Genomic DNA, 19,960 nt, shown 5'->3' with positions numbered 1-19,960 from the left:
GCAGACATCAAGGTAAGCGAGAACAAGGAGCCATCAAAACACGGTAGACCATGGAGGACCTTGATCAAGGAGGAGGTACAGGCAACTGTACCTCCTCAATCCAAAGGCGAGTTGCAAGTGACAAGAGAGTCCTTATATACTGGAAGTTGTAGGCAACTCCCTGGGAGGAGTTTGCCAGGACCGCCCCTCGCTGGCCCTATAAGTGGGGTAGAGAGCTGCGGGCCGGCCCCTAGGAGAAGGGCGTCGCCGAACAGGAAGTCCAATAGGATGCATGCAAGCCACAGGCAGGCCTCAGGAACCGCTAGGCCTCCCAGGCCCTGGAGCAAGTCCCGGATGGTGCACAGGAGAGGCCCTGGCTTCGAAGCGGCCTCCGGGAGGAAGGTAAGATACCTCCTGTAGCGCAGCAACAGGGGGGATCGCAACACAAATCAGCTAACAGAACAACATCCAATAATTCAAACCTGCCAATGTAAAGAATGTTTCAAAACAGCTAACAACATCATCCAATAATTCAAACCTCATCCACACACATTTAAAAATGTACCAAACACTAATAAAATATTTCAATACAGCAAGCACATCAAATAACACCCAATAATTAAATCTTATAAGAATAGAAAAACCCCTGCTGTCCATGCCTGGGAACCTTTGATTTCCAGTCACCCTGAGATTGTCATTACTTAGTGCACACAAACTGTTATAGACCAAGGAGACGCCAACAACCAAAGATCCTCAGTAACTTAAAGGTTTGGCCCAATCATAACCCCTTTGATCTGTAAAAAAATCAGGACTGTAATAACTGGAGTCATTTTATATACTTCTCACAAAAAGCCCTGCTAAAAAGTCTAAGCATGTAAAGAAATCCAAGCCAGAGCAATGATGGAGCTGACAGAAGGAAATTTCGTTACAAGTTTCTGGAGAGCAGCAGGAATGAACTGCTTGACTCTGGATGAAAGGAGCATAGGAATAGAGCAGATGTGGTAATGATCGAGTCCTGGGGAGAGAGACCCATCCCTATTAATGAGTTCCCTAAGAAAAAGCAAATTACAAGTCTAGACATGGACTGAACCAGGTTCATGACTTCTTCCTCCGAAATGTGCAGCTATGGGCTGTCTCCGCAGATCCACCTTAAGTGGGAGGGATCTCCATCTTCCAGCAGCACTGGCCGAGGCAGCATAACCTCTGCTGGGGAGCTTTGCAAGTTCTTTTCTCTTTCTGTAGTGTTTGTAGGGCTGCAAAGAGTAGGAAAGGCTCAACAGAAGCAGAAACTTTCTACCTCCCCAGGACTGGAAGTCCCTGCAAGCCCCAGATCTGCAGAGGGGGAGAGGAGGGGCTTTATCCCAGACCCCCAGGAATCAGCCGCACCCCCTCCTCTCCTATTCATCTTTCTCAGCCTCTGAGCAGGAACAGGGAAATCTCCAGCCTGAATCCCTCCCCTCAGCTGCAGAATTCAGAGGGAAATGTCTGCCCTGCTCTCTGATCCGGTAAGAGATTCTTCTTTCTCCCCCTGTATACAGGACACCCGCACTTAAAGGGAAACCTTTCCCTGTGCAGCTCCTGCAGCCTCCCCTCCTCACAGCACAGGGCAAAGATCTTTACCTGCAAGGGAAGGTTTGAGTTCTGCTCCCCCTGAGATCAGCAGAGATTAGCAGGGTGGCGTGGAGGGGGGCAGTATGCAGACTCTCTGTCTCACAGACACACACGCCTCCAGCCCCAGCCCTCTCCGCTTTCATGCCTTCGATATGAACTCACCAGCCTGCATCCCTCCCAGCCTTTCTGCAGCTCCTTCACCATTATCACCACCAGGTATGCGGCCCATGTGTGTCGATGCCTCCTCCTTCCTCCTACAGAATCAGCGAGCACTTGAGATGTCCTGTGTTTCTCCGGAGGCCAGGAAATCTATATAAAATACTGGCTATTTAAGAGAAGAAAGCTCTTGTCCTGCTGGAATCCAGTGGTTCCTAAGCAGGGGTATTTAGTAGCCTGTCGGAGTGTATACACCCAGGCCATCACTACACAGAACAGGGGAACTGCAGAAAGCAATTAGATTCAGATAATTTTATTAGCATAACTGTCTACTCCATAAAGTCAGGATGAATTAGCCATGCTATTTACCCACCCGCCTAACTGGAGAGTCTGCTACCTAGCTAAAATTAGCTTTAAAATTGACTGAGGGGGCTTGCGAGGCAACGTCCACGTGGAACTTCCCACACATGCTCAGTAGAGCAAAAGCTCTACTAGCTAAGAGAGAGGGGGCCCTTCAGTGCTGATGGATGACGTGCGTCATGCAGATCATGGCTAATTCATCCTGCTGTCTATGAAGAACATTATTTACAATAAACAAACTTGCTTTGTGCACACATTATAACGAAGCTGGAGGGAGAGGGGCTGAGGGTGTCCTGTTTGCTGTTCCAGGCATCGGTCACATTCAGTGACGTCGCTGCTTATTTCCTGGAAGTGGAGTGGGACATTCTGGGAGAACGGCAGAAGGAGCTGTACAAGAAGATCATCAAGGAGATTCACAGCGTCCTCATGTCACGGGGTAAATAGCTGATCTGGTTTAAGTCTCTCTCTGTTTTCTCTACATCTAAAGTTGGCACAGGGCAATGAGAGGGAGGATTTAACTCTCTGATTCCCACAACCTCTGCCTGATGACATGATATGTTAGCTCGGCTCTAGATAACGTCATCCCTCTAGTAGTAACCAGATGGCCTAGGTCAGATATCCCCTTTCTCCCTCCCACTGGCCTCTGGGTTTGTGTGTTTCTTCTGGATTATCCTTCTGTCCGGGGGGGGGGGCACATGTTGGCAGAGAAAACTGACACCTGCAGTGCCTCCCCCTAGGAGGGTCAGGAATAGAAGCGACTCTGCCAGAAATCCTCCAGGGTTGAATCGTACTCAAGTCTGTCTTTGGCAAGCTTTGTCAGGCAAATAGAACTCAACAACACTCCCACCCAGCCCTCCGAAAGCATGGGAAATGGGTGCAACCCCATGTGCTTCTAAAAGTGCAAACTGGAAAGGGAATCTTGCTATATTTATTGCCAGGTTATTGCATTGTGAACCCTGATGTGATATTCAAGATTAAGAAGGAAGATGAGAAATATTGCACTCAACCCTGTGAGTGGGAGGGAAAAGAAACCATGAAGGACCCCAGCGAGAGTAAGTAAATGTTCTGCATTTAAAGGCTTAGCGTTTTCAGATCCCAGGAGATGGAGCATTAACCTCACGAGATGTAAAATCCCTTTCCTAATATAATATCAGCAGGTCCTGGGTGACTCCTTCTAGCCAGGTTTGTTTTCTCATCCCAGGCCTTCCGGTCTTAACGTCTGTGTTCTCACTGAGCGTTAAACAAGAGGAAGATCTGCCCTCCACGGAGCCTCCTGTAACAGGCGAGTATCCGACTCCTCCTAAGGTCAGCCGGGGCCGTTTAGGGATTCAGCATTTCTCCCTTGCACTCTCCGTTTTCGGTCTTGTTCTCCCTCTCCTATGCTTGTGGGTGGGTTTTGGGGATGTTAGGTGCAGATGGGGTTGTGATGTGTGTATGAGTGATTGGGGGGGGGGGGGGGTTGTGGGGGATGCACACATTCTGCCTGTCCACCACTGCTCTCACACTTCCCAGCCTCCCTCACCCATCTACTCTGGAACCCCTCCCTCCCCTCCTATCTTAGGCTCTTACCTAGTGTTCCTGCTTCTGGAGGGCTCTTGCAAATCCCACCAGCCTTTCTCCAATTGCCACTCCTTTTGCTGGTGGGCAGTAGGCGAGGGTAACTGCCATGTACATGCGGACTTGAGCACTAATTTCCAAAGTGGATTTGTATGCATAATGAGCAGGTCCACGCAAACCCCTGAGCCAAGGGTAAATGTCTACATTTTATGTACATTCATTCAAAAATCAAAAGTGTGCATGGGAACAGTTTTCCCACCCCCCGGGAAGGCTTCTTTCATATGCCATCGATGTACGCACAGATCACTTCCGCATGTAATGTTTTGCGTATGACCGCCAGGGAAATTTTGTAAACGTCCACTGGCTTCTACATCTGTAGGTGCTTTTAAAAAGTCACTCCCTAGTGAAGACATGGTATTCCAGTTGGTGGTGCCAGGCAGAATATGGTTTGATCTGCGGCAGCAGGATGGGGAAAAAGCTCCTTGTGATAGAAATTCTCAGCATCGTTTTTAGAGTAGAAGTACCCGCTTCCGTGGTAAAATGATCAGGGGTACTGCTGTTATGGATTACTGATGATGATCAGCACAGCAGCACCCCTCATTGCACTGCTGGTGGTGCCTATGAAAACAGCAGAATTCTGGGCACAATTGCACTGATCCTATAGGCTTTGGGCTTATTTTTTTTTTTGAAAACATATTGCATACATTTATTTCCTACAGCAGCTTCCCCCAGTGTGAAACCAGACATTTTAATTCGATTTACGCAAGAGGAATTCAAGGCTGAGCGCCAGGGATGTGAGGAAGAAGGAAACTTGAGGATCGCAGGCGCAGGTGAGGAGCTGCACGGAGCCGGGGATGTGGCTTGGATGGGGTGAGCCGGACATTCCTCACTAGAAAGCCGCCTGCTCTGCAGCAGGCACAGGGGCTCATTCACAAAGCAGTTTTCCCCGTGGACACAGAATGGGAGAATGAGGCATTCCAGTATGGCCTCTGCTTTTCTCCTTTCAGGTTCAGGTCTCTGCTTTTCTTTTCATTCCTCTCTTCTCCCTTTATCTCGTTTTGCCCCTTTCCCTCCCCAATCTTTTACTGTTCTCCACTCTCTCTCCCTCCCTTACCTCTATCAGTTTTTGCCCATCCTTCCTTCTCTCTTTCACGACTTCTGACCTCTTTCGGTGCTGCTTCAAGACACCAATGCTTAGCTTGCGGTTTCATTTTCCGTGAGCTGGGCAGTGCTGCCGGTCAGAGAAGGAGCCTCGGGGGATGGTTTCCAGTGGAAGCAGGAGAGAGAGCACCAGTGTCACAGGCAGGAGGGCCTGAGGTGTTTCCATTATCTTGGGATGGTGGGAAGCTGTCCTGGGCTACATAAGGTTTCAGAGCTCACAGCAGTATTCTCCCAACTGATGCTTTTCTTAGGTCAGTATTTAAGACTATTTAAAAGCTGAAGCCATTTTTCCCATTTTCTAACAGGTGAAATGTTTATTACTGACCCTTAGTTAAATGTATTGCTAAGTCCTTAGGGCCAGATTTTTAAACTTATGCACGGGCGTAGATTTGTTCGCGCAACCCGGCGCGAACAAATCTACGCCCGATTTTATAACATGTGCGTGCAGCCGCGAGCATGTTATAAAATCTGGGGTCGGCGTGCGCAAGGGGATGCACCGAGCCCAAGGGGAGCCCCGATGGCTTTCCCCGTTCCCTCCAAAGCTGCTCCGAAATCGGAGCGGCCTTGGAGGGAACTTTTTTTGTGATTTTTTTCCCCCCCCCCCCCTTACCTTTTGTTTCCGAAGTTACGCCTGCCTCGGGCGCGCTGTGCTGGAGGACTCAGGACCGTCCGCGGACCCGCCCCTTTTTCGAAGCCCCAGGACATACGCGCGTCCCGGGGCTTGCATGCACCGCAGAGCCTATGCAAGATAGGCTCGGCGCGCGCAGGGGCAGCTTTTCAGGGGTTACGCGTGGAACCCTTTGAAAATCTACCCCTAAGAGTTCAGCTGCTTTAAGCAGGTTCAGGGACCCAGGTCCTGTATGAATCCCAGGTCTCCAGCACAGTTTGTGGTCAGTGACTGTAACCAGAGAGAAGGGAATCGCTGCAGAGATGGGGGTGAGGAGGAGATCGGAGCTGGTCTGTTTACCAAGCAACACCACTAACCATTATGTGTCATGGAGCCTTAAATAATCATATGGGGGATATTTCCTCAGAAATGTCTTTCTTTATTACTGTAAAATTAATAATAATCAAGCTCATTTGTATCCAACAGATGACGGATTGAGGAATAAAAGTGAGAGGCAGAGTATATGCGATGGGCAGCAGAGGGAGGAATGGAAACACGAAGACGCCTCCAGAAACAGCCCCGATCCTTCAGCTGATTGTGAAGTAGGTATCAGAGTGACACCAGCCAGAGTAAAAGAAAAAGCCCCAAAAAGAGAGAGACCAAACACACATCCTGAACGAGGGAAAAATTCCAATCACTGCCCAAATCTTGCACAAGCTGAGAGACTGGGAGAGAGACCATTTCACAGTGCTGATACCTGGGGAAACTTCACCACAAGCTCCCATTCCATTGATCACCAAGAAAAGATTGAATGTGAGAACAAGTTCACAGCAAGGTCAAGTCCCAAGTATATCCAGCAACTTCATAGAAGAGAGAAAAATTGTACAAGTACTGAACGTGAGAAGAGAGCTAAGGAAACAACATTTATAGCACATGGAACTGTTCACAGGCAAAAGAAACGTTTGAAATGTTCTCAGAGTGAAAAATGCTTTGTCTGCAGAGCTGAGCTGGAAAGGCATGTAAGAATTCTCTCAGCAGGAAGACCATTTCAGACTGAGTGTGAGGAAAGGTTTACAAGGAAGTCAAATCTTATATAACATAAAAACAATCACAGACTAGCTAAACCTTTTAAGTGTACCAAATGTGAAAAATGTTTTAGGTATAGATCATGGCTTACAATACATCAGAAAAGTCACAAAGGACTGAAGTCATGTGAATGTTCTCCATGGGATAAATCTTTCATTGAGAAACTCAACCTACAAAGACATGAAACGACCTACATGCCAGATAAACCATTTAAAAGTTTTGAATGTGAGAAATGTTTCAATTTGAAAACTGATCTTAGAAAGCACATGAGATCCCATTTAAATGTTCTGACTGTGATAAATGTTTAATCGGAAATACCACCTGAAACAGCATGAAATGTCCCACAGAAATGAGAAACCATTTAAATGTTCTGAATGTGATAGATGTTTCCGTCGAAAAGGCCACCTACAAGAGCATTAAATGACCCTTGGGAATGAGAAACCATTTAAATGTGCTGAATGTGATAAATGTTTTAGTAGGAAATCTGATCTTAGAAATCATGAAAGAATCCACACTGGTGAGAAGCCATTTAAATGTGCTGAATGTGATAAATGTTTTAGTAGGCAATCTGATCTTAGAAATCATGAAAGAATCCACACCGGTGAAAAGCCATTTAAATGTGCTGAATGTGATTCATGTTTCCGGTGGAAATCTTACCTAAGAATCCATGAAAGAATTCACACCGGTGAAAAACCATTTTGATGTTCTAAATGTGATAAATGTTTCAGCCAGAAAAACAACTGACAGCTACATGACATGAGCCACACTATTGAGAAACCACTTAAATGTTCTGAGTGTGATAAACATTTCAATCAGAAATCTGATCTCCAAAAGCATGAAAGAATCCATACTGGTGCATGGAAGGTAAAGAAGCTGCAAAATTAGCAACAAAAGAGGAAATGCTCTTTAAAGAATCAGATCAATAAACAAGGAAGGACAATTGGCAGAAGCATAGGTACAGTGTGAAGTACAGAGCGCTACTTCAGCAAGCTTATGTGGATCAAGATTTGACACAACAATGTTTAAGGACACGTGAACTCAAACCTATAGATGAGAATCTGATTATTGCAGCACTGGATAGTGGATTACAGTCAAGATTGTTCGCAGCCAGCATAAAATGGAGACATGCAAATTTCGCAGTACAGAACTGGAAACTGTTTCATATCTCATTGCTGGATGTGATGTGCTGATGTCAGAAGGCACAACCAGGTGGCATGGCTTTTTCATTGGAAACTGTTTAAACATTATAACTTTGATGTACCATAAAAAAAACAACCCAAATCAAATGAGAAGCTAACCCTATTAGAATAGAAGAGAATGAAGAAGTTGTGATCACCAGGGTCATACCTATTCCAGTCACCAGCAAGATTGATGGCAGAAAACCAAATATCGTGGTGAAGGAGAAAAGCTTAAGATTTTTAAGTTCCAAGAGATGCAGTCAGAGACTTTGAATAATCAGCAGAAAGATTTTAAAAAATTGTCCCGATTTATATTGGGTGCCACTGGCCTGTTAGAAGAATTTTCAAGTGCACCTTGATTGGTTGCCTATAAAGTAATGCAAGTACTGAGAAGGACATTAGCAGTAAATCTGAGAGTCTGAAATCGATCTCCAACATGCCCTGGCTTCTGAGTGAGGTTCGTTTCTGTCAAGGTGTGCGCAAAACAAACCCAGTTGGAGAATCTACTCCATGAAAGAAACCATAGCAATGTTCTAAATGTGAAAAACATGTCAGACAAAGTGCACCTGTTACTGCAGGAAAAGGACCCAAATACTGCCACCAAGAAGTGGTTGAGATCTGCAATATCGAGGAATTTGAGCCTGAAGGTGTATATACAAATCTGGGAAAAGAGAAAAGTGGAACAATTCAGCACAGAACATTGAAAGAAAAGAGCAGGGCAGGAGACTTAAACTGATATGGAAAAGCGCTTTATCAGCACAGAATAAGAGACACACTATCCCTACACTCTCATCCAGCTTAGGAATAGTAGTCTGGCCCTATAAAGATCTTAAAAAATTGGATGTAATGGAACCAGTAAGCTCCTCAACACCTGTAAGGTAATCTATAAGAACTAGCGTATGCTGAGAGTGTACATCCCTAGAGCTGAAATTTCTCAATGAGACTTGATTACACCTATAGAGCTATCATCATAGGAAAATGACCACCAGCAAGCTCTGTTCTTAAACCTGGACAATAATTCCATCAAATAAAGGACTGAGTGAGAATCCACCAGTTCACAAGGGGAAAGGAGCCAACAGAATTTCCTCTTTCTCTAATCAGGCCAGTCCATACGAACAGGTTATGCATGCCGGCCAGCAGAAGACGACAGCAAACAACAGGCTTGTGCTTCTGTGCTGCCACCAGCCTGCCAGTGTTCGCTGTCTCCGGGAGGGTGGTGGATGTGCTTTCTGCGCTGTGGACTCGGGCCTAGATGGATGGGATTAGGCCTTGTGCTGCGGAGGTGGCAGTGTCCCTCTGAGCCACAGCCACAGGTGTGGCTGGTGATTAGGGGGTGAGGAGGGTCGCTCCAGAGGTGACTGCAGGTGCCCTCTACCTCTGTTGAGCTTCCAGGAGGGGAAGGGTAGCTTTGGGTTCTCCTTTTGCTCTAGTTTCATTCGTTCTCTTTCTTTGTATTTTAGGCCATCCTCCCAGCACCCCTCCTCCGTGGTGGAAATGAACTGAGATGAACTTTGTGTCTTCCTTAGTGTCTCAATTTAAAAAAACAAAAAAGCAGCTTAGGTTGCAGGGGGCATGTCCCTTCTCTCCTGAGTGCAACTTTTCCAGGGGAGGACCTGTCCGAAAAATCCTGTGAAGGTCCTTCCAGGGAAGGCCTCCCGGTGGGGCGAGTCGCCTTCAAGGGTGATGCAGGCTCTGCAGAGGACGATGCAGAGGACATCACTAAGGTGCCCACGGGGGACCCCGTTACGGTTATAGTTTGAGGAAGGCACCTTTGGGGGGTTTTCCCCCCTTTTCAGAGGCAGTGCAGGAGCTGGTTGATTTTGGAATGGGGGTTTTCTGGAGGCTCATTTCAAACTGAGTTATTTTACAAGCTCATGCTTAAAGTCCTTTCTTGGGAGATTTAAGATAAGTTTCAGTGCATTTACTGTATTCACTTTCCCCCTAGCAAAAGGAATTTTTATTTGCCACAAAAATTGTCAAAAAAAAAATGCAGAGCTGGGATTCTTGGACCTTGTGTTAATGCTGGGCCAGCGCTTACAAAATGTCCAGGCACTGGTTTTATTCCTAAGATGTAGGGCAGCGCATTCAGTGGTGCTGTCTAGGTGCCCTATTGTAGGAGGTCCGTTTGAGTAAAGTATTTACACTACAGCATTGCTAATCTTGACTGCTCCCTTCCAGCAGGGCGTAACCTTACTCACAGGCCGCTACAGTAATTGGTTCTTACCTGCTAATTCTGGTTCTGTAGTACCACGGATCAGTCCAGAACCCACCCATTCTAGAAAGGGGAGAGTCATCTGCTCAGCTGTGGTGTACTTTTGATTGCAGAGGTCTTGCCAAGTTTACTTATTTACTGATGCTTATTAGAAGTTTTTTGGGTTATATGCATGGTTTATTGCATTTAGCTTGGGTACAAGTCAATACTGAGGAACTGCAGGTGGCATCAGAGTACTAGAAGCAGTGTCAGTTTTGCTTTCTCTGTCTCTATCTGCTGGCATGGATGAATAAACCCAGGAGTCGGGACTGAGCCGTGGTACTACAGGAATGGAAATTAGCAGGAAAGAACCAATTTCACTTTCCCTCACCCATTTATATTCTGCCTTTCAGAATCTTCAAAGCAGATTGCATGCAGGAAGTGTAGGAGTTTCCCTGTCCCTAAAGGCTGATTCGCTGCAGGCCTGGTTTACTAAGGCTTTTTCCCTAGTCTGGGTCTCTAGGAAAAATGCTTAAGTTAAGGTTCTAAATTTGTACCTGAGGCACTGGAGGGTGAAATGACTTGGACAAGGGCACAAGAAGCAGCAGTGGGATTTGAATGCTGAGCTTCCCTGGTTTGCAGCCTGCTGCTGTAACCAGCAGGTTACTCCTCCACCATATAAACCCCACCTCATCCCCCAGAGTAATTTGTTGCCCGGGGGGGGCCAGAGGCAAACAAGGTAAGAAAAAATAATAACATCACTTTGCTTGCCAAAACTGACACCGGACTCTCCAGGACAGATCAACTACCATCACCGAGCTGTTTTTTTTTTTGGTCTTTGTGAGATATAGTTGAAGTCTTAAACCCCTTTGACAGACACTGGATTCACAATCTTTTTTCCATGCTGATATTGTTCTGTCAAGAAGAGTAAGCAAATGGTCTTTCTGGGGATGATTTCAAATGTCTCGGCTGCTCCAGAATACTGATTTCCGGTTGCCAGAATTAGGGCTCTGGGGTCACCAGTTTTGGAGATGCCGCACTGGCTCTTCGTACTTTGCAGAATCAGGTGAAAATCGTGTCCCTACTTAGGGGCCAGCCTTGGTATAGCTCACATTTTACTCAGAAGTGAAGTACTGTGAAGTACACAAAATCTTCCTTTGGAGATGAGGCTGCAGGATTGAGCAGGTCAGGACAAAACCGAGAAACAGACTGGATCCTTTACAAATATAGGGAAGCCCTAGGAGAAGTGGAAATCCTAGTATTCTCCGGGGCGGGGGAATAAAAGAAGGGCTGGGGATATTGTTCTGTGCTTTGTATTGGCTGTTGCTGATTGAATTATGATGGATAGAGGTGTTGTGGACTTGCTGTTTTCCTGATAAAAAAAAAAGTTTATTGTAATAAAAATCACAGTGAAATGTGTTTAAATAAAGCAGAGGCGAAAGGTGAACCCTGAGACTTGTGGTTTATAAGTAGTTCCCTCTGTGCCGTGAGCCACTAGTGGATCTTGGGAGGCTGTGGTGCTCTTGGTAAAGATATCTTTTCGGAGGTGGTTGGGGGCGGTGTTTCTACTCCTTGAAATGTCAAATATAAGTTCCGAAAGGTACCTGGTGTGAAAGCCTCGCTGACCCAAGGGTTGGGAGCCGGGTTAGTATCATTGAGGTTGTGGGTTCGAAGCCCCACCAGCTCGGTAACATTGAGGTTGTGGGTTCGAAGCCCCACCAGCTCCGTAACGTTGTGGGTTTGAAGCCCCACCAGCTCCGAAACACCGTGGACTGTAGCATCCTCTCCGCGACAGAGGATGTTACTGAGCCTCTGTCGAGGAGAGGATGCTGCACCAGCTCAGTAACCTTGAAACTCCGTAACACCGTGGGTCGTAGCATCCTCTCCAGTCAGAAAGAGGCAGTTTTGGTGAAATTTGGGCCATATTTTTCTTTATTTTTCCTAGTAAAAAGTAGTAAAACCCCCAGTCTGCTGGTGGCTCTTTCTTGTTATTAATTAAGGCTCTTTCTCATTAGAGGTATTCACCGGAATATGCTTGGAACACAGGTCTAACTGACCCCCCCCTCCGCCCCATCCACCCGCACCACTTACCTACACTGGCCCCCACCTAGCTTCTGGCTAAGCTAGACTCGAACCCGCGCCCTCCTATATTCGAGTAAATCCCTGTAACGGAGCCGTGAGACAAAGCTGCTGAGCCACCAGTCAGCTGGGTACAGACTCTCCCGGGTTTTTACCCCTTATTCTTCTCCTAGCACAGGACTCCAGCCTAAGGACCAGCCCTTCACAGCCGGCTCTGCACTCTCAGAGGCTCCGGAGTTTTCCCCCTCTTTCCACGACTCTCTTGTATTACACCCTCCGGTGATTAACAGCTCCTCGCCCGCAATCACAAGAATGAAATGTTCTCTCTTAAAATAAAAGAATCTTTCTAACGCACACAGTGCGCGGTGAAACCTCCTCCCCTATGCAAACAAACATTAAACGTGCAGAGATTATGGGTTTCTAGCAGGGGCTGTTAGACCCGGGCTGCGGGGGAGCTTCTGAGCCATCACACACCGTCCAGCACTGCCCTGGGAAAGGAAGCCCCCAGGACAGATTTAGCCTTCCCCGTGTGCGATATTTACCGCTCATTCTCTCCCACACATCGCATCCCTCGGTCATTCATTCATTCATTTGTTTATTTAACCGATATCTGGTTCCATGCGAACCCCTCTGTCACAATCAGACCGTGAACACGGAGCAGTGAGAGCAGGCTGGCGGGAAGAGCCGCTTAAAACCCGGGGACATTTGCACGGTTTGCAAGCTTAAAGCCTGGGGAGGGGGAGGCCGTAAAGCGCAGCTCATGCCTGGGCCAGAATCTGCTCTTCCCCCCAGCCTTAGCCCCCATTGCTCCTTCAGTGCTAAGCAGCTTTTCCCGCAGGGCGGCCGCTGCCCGCTCTCGGAGCGCACGGCCGAGCTCTCGGTCACCGACCGGAAGCTACAGCTCCGCCATGGTTGTGAGGGCGAGACAGGCAGGGTCGGAGCCTAATCCCAAGAGAGAGCTCTGCTGCAGCCCCGCCCCTTCCTGCTGCTGCGAATGGACGGCAGGGGGAGGAGGCGGGGCACAGCACAGCCCGGTCCCGGCCGTTCCTTCGCAGCGAGCAGGAGATTCAGAGAAGCCCAGAGAGACGGATCCAGGCCCATGGGAGAAGGTAAGGAGAGGCGCGGGCAGAGGGGACGTGGAGGGAGGGACCGGGTCCCAGGATCTTACCCTCTGTCCGGCCGCGAGCTGCAAAGAGCCCTACAGAGAGAGATCGCGGCCCAGGGGAGAAGGTGCGGGGAGGAAGGCACCGGGGGACGTGTGTGATGCTGCTGTGTGGGGATCGCTCCCTTATGCAGAGCCCTTCAGCAGCTCATAAAGACTGTGAGGAGCTCTGCTTTCCTATGGGAATCTAACTTTTTGCTGTTTAATGCGGCGATCGAGGAGGCTCCTGCACAGGTCAAGCAGTTCATGTCTCAGGTTCTTAAGGCTGCGAGATGCTCGGTTCCGGCCGAATGAAAGAAGATCGCCGCTCCGGCAATGTCACGGGCCTGCAGCCGTCCGGATGAGAAGCACAGGGGATGGAGCAGGTCAGGGCAATACGGAGAAACAGGTTGGATCCTAGTATTTTCTAGTGGAAATCCTTGTATTCTCCGGGAAGGGGGAATAAAAGAAGGGCTGAGGATATTGTTCTGTACTTTGTATTGGCTGTTGGTGGTTGCTGATTGAATTATGATGGAAAGAGGTGTTGTGGACTTGCTGTTTTCCTGATAAAAAAAATGATTAAAAAAAAAAGTTTATTGTAATAAAATTTACATTGAAGTGGGTTTAAATAAAGCAGAAGCTGAACGTGAACCCTGAGACTTGTGATTTATACGTAGTTCCCTCTGAGCCTTGAGCCACAAGTGGATCCTGGGAGGTTGCAGTGCTCCTGGTAAAGATATCTTTTCCCATGTGGTTGGGGGAGGCGTTTCTGCTCCTTGAAAAGGTCAAATATAAGTTCCGAAAAGTACTTGGTGTGAAAGCCTCGCTGACCCAAGGGTTGGGAGCCGGGTTAGTATCATTGAGGTTGTGGGTTCGAAGCCCCACCAGCTTGATCACAAGGACAAGAAATTTTGGCCATTTTTGCCTAGTAAAAAGTAGTAAAACCCCCAGTCTGCTGGTGGCTCTTTCTTGTTATTAATTAAGGCTCTTTCGCATTAGAGGTATTCACCGGAATATGCTTGGAACACAGGTCTAACTGACCCCCTCCTCCCCATCCACCCGCACCGCTTCCCTACACTGGCCCCCACCTAGCTTCTGGCTAAGCTAGACTCGAACCCGCGCCCTCGTATATTCGAGTAAATCCCTGTAACGGAGCCGTCAGACAGAGCTGCTGAGCCACCAGTCAGCTGAGTACAAACTCTCCCGGGTTTTTACCTCTTATCTTTTAGGAGGTGGGTGGGGAGGCGTTTTTATTCCCTGAAAAGGTCAAATATAAGTTCCGAAATAAGCTTAGTGTGAAAGCCTCGCTGACTCAAGGGTTGGGAGCCGGGTTAGTAACATTCAGGTTGTGGGTTCGAAGCCCCACCAGCTTAGTAACACCGTGGATTGTAGCATCCTCTCCGCGATAGAGGATGTTACTGATCACAAGGACCAGAAAGGGGTAGTTTTGGTGAAATTTGGGCCATTTTGCCTGGTAGAAAGTAGTAAAAGCCCCTGCTGCTGGTGGCTCTTTCTTGTTATTAATTAAGGCTCTTTCTCATTAGTGGTATTCACCGGAATATGCTTGGAACACAGGTCTAACTGACCCCCTCCTCCCCATCCACCCGCACCGCTTCCCTACACTGGCCCCCACCTAGCTTTTGGCTAAGTTAGACGAGCGAATCCCTGTAACGGAGCCGTGAGACAAAGCTGCTGAGCCACCAGTCAGCTGGGTACAGACTCTCCCGGGTTTTTACCCCTTATTCTTCTCCTAGCACAGGACAGCAGGCTCTGCAGCCGGGGACAGAGGCTCCGGGGTTTTACCCCTCTTTCCACGACTCTCTTGTATTACACCCGCCAGTGATTAACAGCTCCTCGCCCGCAATCACAAGAATGAAATGTTCTCTCTTAAAATAAAAGAATCTTTCTAACGCACACAGTGCGCGGTGAAACCTCCTCCCCTATGCAAACAAACATTAGATTACGGGTTTCCAGCAGGGGCTGTTAGACACGGGCTCCGGGGGAGCTTCTGAGCCATCTCTTGCCAGCAGAAACCATCGCATCCCTCGCTCATTTATTTAACCGATTTCTGGTTCCATGCAAACACCTCTGGCACAATCAGACCGTGAACACGGAGCAGTGAGAGCAGGCTGGCGGGAAGAGCCGCTTAATACCCAGGGACGTTTGCAGGACTTGCAAGCTTAAAGCCTGGGGAGGGGGAGGCCGTAAAGCGCAGCTCATGCCTGGGCCAGAACCCGAGCTTCCCCCCAGCCTTAGCCCCCATTGCGCCTTCCTTGTTAAGCGACTTTTCCCGGCAGGGTGACCGCTGCCCGCTCTCGGAGCGCACGGCCGAGCTCTCGATCACCGACCGGAAGCTACAGCTCCACCATGGTTGTGAGGGCGAGACAGGCAGGGTCGGAGCCTAATCACAGGAGAGCTCTGCTGCTGCAGCCCCGCCCCTTCCTGCTGCTGCGATTGGATGGCGGAGGCGGGGCACAGCACAGCCCGGTCCCGGCCGTTCCTTCGCAGCGAACCCGAGAGACGGATCCAGGCTCAGGGGAGAAGGTGGGGAGAAGCGCGGACAGAGGGGACGTGGAGGGAGGGACAGGATCTCACCCTCAGTCCTGTCAGGAGCTGCAAAGAGCCCTACAGAGAGAGAGATCCCGGCCCAGGGGAGAAGGTAGGGAAAGGCGCGGGCAGAGGTTGGAGAGGAAGCGGGGAGGAAGGCACCGGGGGACGTGTGCGATGCTGCTGTGTGGGGATCGCTCCCTTATGCAGAGCCATTCAGCAGCTCATAAAGACTGTGAGGAGCTCTGCTTTCCTATGGGAATCTAACTTTTTGCTGTTTAATGCGGCAATCGAGGAGGCTCCTGCACAGGTCAAGCAGTTCATGTCTCAGGTTCTTAAGGCTGCGAGATGCTCGGATCCGGCCGAATGGAAGAAGATCGCCGGTCCAGCAATGTCACAGGCCTGCAGCCGTCCGGATGAGATGCACAGGGGATGGAGCAGGTCAGGGCAATACGGAGAAACGGGCTGGATCCTTTACAACTATTGGGAAGTCCTAGGAGAAGTGGAAATCCTAGCATTCTCCGGGGCGGGGGAATAAAAGAAGGGCTGGGGATATTGTTCTGTACTTTGTATTGGCTGTTGGTGGTTGCTGATTGATGGAGGCATTGTGGACTTGCTGTTTTCCTGATAAAAAAAAAAAGTTTATTGTAATAAAAAAAATCACATCGAAGTGTGTTTAAATAAAACAGACAGTAAATGTGAACCGTGGGACTTGTGGTTTATAAACGGCTGCCTTTGAGCCCTGAGCCACGGTTGGATTCTGGGAGGCTGTAGTGCTCCTGGTAATGATATCTTTTCGCATGTGGTCGGGGGAAGGCGTTTCTACTCCTCGAAAAGGTGAAATATAAGTTCCGAACGTTACTTGGTGTGAAAGCCTCGCTGGCCCAAGGTTTGGGGGGCCGGGTTAGTAACATTGAGGCTGTGGGTTCGAAGCCCAACCAGCTTGGATTGTACCGTTCTTTCCGTGACAGAGGATGTTACTGATTGGTGAAAGTTTTGGTGAAATTTGGGCCCAAGTTTCACAAAAACTACCCCTTTCCTGTGAGGCTTCGAACCCACAACCTCATGGATACTAGCCCGGCTCCCAACCCTTGGGTCAGCGAGGCTTTCACACCAACTACTTTTCGGAACTTATATTTGACATTTCAAGCAGTAGAAACACCGCCTTCCCCAACCACCTCCGAAAAGATATCTTTACCAAGAGCACCACAGCCTCCCAAGATCCACCCGTAGCTCGGAGCTCAGAGAGAACCACTTATAAACCACAGGTCTCACAGTTCACGTACAGTCTCTGTTTTATTTAAACACACTTCGATGTGATTTTTATTACGATAATTTTTTTTTATTTTTTTTATCAGGAAAACAGCAAGTGCACAACGCCTGTATCCATCGTAATTCAATCAGCACCAATCAACAGCCAATACAAAGTACAGAACAATATCCCCAGCCCTTACATTATTCCCCGCCCCGGAGAATGCTAGGATTTCCACATCTCCTAGGGCTTCCCTATATCTGTAAAGGATCCAGCCCGTTTCTCCGTATTGCCCTGACCTGCTCCATCCCCTGTGCATCTCATCCGGACGGCTGCAGGCCTGTGACATTGCCGGAGCGGCGATCTTCTTCCATTCGGCCGGAACCGAGCATCTCGCAGCCTTCAGAACCTGAGACATGAACTGCTTGACCTGTGCAGGAGCCTCCTCGATCGCCGCATTAAACAGCAAAAAGTTAGATTCCCATAGGAAAGCAGAGCTCCTCAGAGTCTTTATGAGCTGCTGAAGGGCTCTGCATAAGGGAGCGATCCCCACACAGCAGCATCGCACACGTCCCCCCGCGCCTCTCCCTACCTTCTCCCCTGGGCCGCGATCGCTCTCTCTGTAGGGCTCTTTGCAGCTCGCGGCCGGACAGAGGGTGAGATCCTGGGACCCGGTCCCTCCCTCCCTCTCCGCACCTTTAACCCTGGGCCTGGATTCCTCTCTGGGCTTCTCTGAATCTCCTGCTCGCCGCGAAAGAACGGCCGGGACCGGGCTGTGCTGTGCCCCGCCTCCTCCCCCTTCCGTCCAATCGCATCAGCAGGAAGGGGCGGGGCTGCAGCAGCAGAGCTCTCCTGTGAGTAGGCTGCGACCCTGCTTGTCTCCCTCTCACAACCATGGCGGAGCTGTAGCTTCCGGTCGGTGACCGAGAGCTCGGCCGTGCGCTCCGAAAGCGAGCAGCGGCCACGCTGCCGGGAAAAGCCGCTTAGCACCGAAGGAGCAATGGGGGCTAAGGCTGTGGGGAAGCGCGGGTTCTGTCCCAGGCATGAGCTGCGCTTTACGGCCTCACCCTCCCCAGGCTTTAAGCTTGCAAGTCCTGCAAACGTCTCCGGGGTTTAAGCGGCTCTTCCCGCCAGCCTGCTCTCACTGCTCCGTGTTCACGGTCTGATTGTGACTGAGGGGTTTGCATGGAACCAGAAATCGGTTAAATAAATACATTAATTAATGAATGACCGAGGGATGCGATGTGTGTGAGAGAGGGTGAGCGGTAAATATCGCACACGGGGAAGCCAAAATCTGTCCTGGGGGCTTCCTTTCCCGGGGCACTGCTGGAGGTCTGTGATGGCTCAGAAGCTCCCCCGGAGCCCGTGTCTCACAGCCCCTGCTAGAAACCCGTAATCTATCCACGTTTAATGTTTGTTTCCATAGGCGAGGAGGTTTCACCGCGCACTGTGTGCGTTAGAAAGATTCTTTTATTTTAAGAGAGAACATTTCATTCTTGTGATTGCGGGCGAGGAGCTGTTAATCACCGGAGGGTGTAATACAAGAGAGTAGGTGGAAAGAGGGGTAAAACTCCGGAGCCTCTGAGAGTGCAGAGCCGGCTGTGAAGGGCTGGTCCTTAGGCTGGAGTCCTGTGCTAGGAGAAGAATAAGGGGTAGAAACCCGGAATTGTTTGTACCCAGCTGACTGGTGGCTCAGCAGCTTTGTCCGATGGCTTCGTTACAGGGATTCGCGGGTTCGAGTCTAGCTTAGCCAGAGCCTTAATTAATAACAAGAAAGAGCCACCAGCAGACTGGGGGTTTTACTACTTTCTACTAGGAAAAATGGCCCAAATTTCACCAAAACTACCCCTTTCTAGTCCTTGTGGGCTTCGAACCCACAACCTCAATGATACTAACCCGGCTCCCAACCCTTGGGTCAGCGAGGCTTTCACACCAAGTACTTTTCGGAACTTATATTTGACCTTTTCAAGGAGCAGAAACGCCTCCCCCAACCACATGGGAAAAGATATCTTTACCAGGAGCACTGCAACCTCCCAGGATCCACTTGTGGCTCAAGGCTCAGAGGGAACTACGTATAAATCACAAGTCTCAGGGTTCACGTTCAGCTTCTGCTTTATTTAAACCCACTTCAATGTAAATTTTATTACAATAAACTTTTTTTTTTAATCATTTCTTTTATCAGGAAAACAGCAAGTCCACAACACCTCTTTCCATCATAATTCAATCAGCAACCAGCAACAGCCAATACAAAGTACAGAACAATATCCTCAGCCCTTCTTTTATTCCCCCTTCCCGGAGAATACAAGGATTTCCACTAGAAAATACTAGGATCCAACCTGTTTCTCCGTATTGCCCTGACCTGCTCCATCCCCTGTGCTTCTCATCCGGACGGCTGCAGGCCTGTGACATTGCCGGAGCGGCGATCTTCTTCCATTCGGCCGGAACCGAGCATCTCGCAGCCTTCAGAACCTGAGACATGAACTGCTTGACCTGTGCAGGAGCCTCCTCGATCGCCGCATTAAACAGCAAAAAGTTAGATTCCCATAGGAAAGCAGAGCTCCTCACAGTCTTTATGAGCTGCTGAAGGGCTCTGCATAAGGCAGCGATCCCCACACAACAGCATCGCACACGTCCCCCGGTGCCTTCCTCCCCGCACCTTCTCCCCTGGGCCGCGATCTCTCTCTGTAGGGCTCTTTGCAGCTCGCGGCCGGACAGAGGGTGAGATCCTGGGCCCCGGTCCCTCTCTCCACGTCCCCTCTGCCCGCGCTTCTCCCTACCTTCTCCCCTGGGCCTGGATCCGTCTCTGGGGCTCTCTGAATCTCCTGCTCGCTGCGAAGGAACGGCCGGGACCGGGCTGTGCTGTGCCCCGCCTCCTCCCCCTGCCGTCCATTCGCAGCAGCAGGAAGGGGCGGGGCTGCAGCAGAGCTCTCTCTTGTGATTAGGCTCCCACCCTGCCTGTCTCGCGCTCACAACCATGGTGGAGCTGTAGCTTCCGGTCGGTGACCGAGAGCTCGGCCGTGCGCTCCGAGAGCGGGCAGCGGCCGCCCTGCCAGGA

The 19,960-nt window shown here is 49.4% G+C and overlaps 1 protein-coding gene across 1 annotated transcript; it reads left to right on the top strand.

Annotated features, from left to right (window-relative positions):
• Positions 1–1,238: 1,238 nt before the first annotated feature.
• Positions 1,239–6,927, top strand: LOC115080362 (zinc finger protein 34-like). Its single transcript, XM_029584507.1, has 6 exons — positions 1,239–1,484; positions 2,416–2,542; positions 3,045–3,158; positions 3,308–3,466; positions 4,383–4,493; positions 5,918–6,927. The coding sequence occupies exons 1-6, from the start codon at positions 1,461–1,463 to the stop codon at positions 6,526–6,528; spliced, it is 1,146 nt and encodes a 381-aa protein (XP_029440367.1). The 5' UTR covers positions 1,239–1,460; the 3' UTR covers positions 6,529–6,927.
• Positions 6,928–19,960: the final 13,033 nt, after the last annotated feature.

The sequence above is a fragment of the Rhinatrema bivittatum genome, chromosome 19 (genome assembly GCF_901001135.1).
Source record: "Rhinatrema bivittatum chromosome 19, aRhiBiv1.1, whole genome shotgun sequence".
Lineage (NCBI taxonomy): Eukaryota > Metazoa > Chordata > Amphibia > Gymnophiona > Rhinatrematidae > Rhinatrema > Rhinatrema bivittatum.
This window is presented reverse-complemented; position numbering and strand designations above follow the sequence as displayed.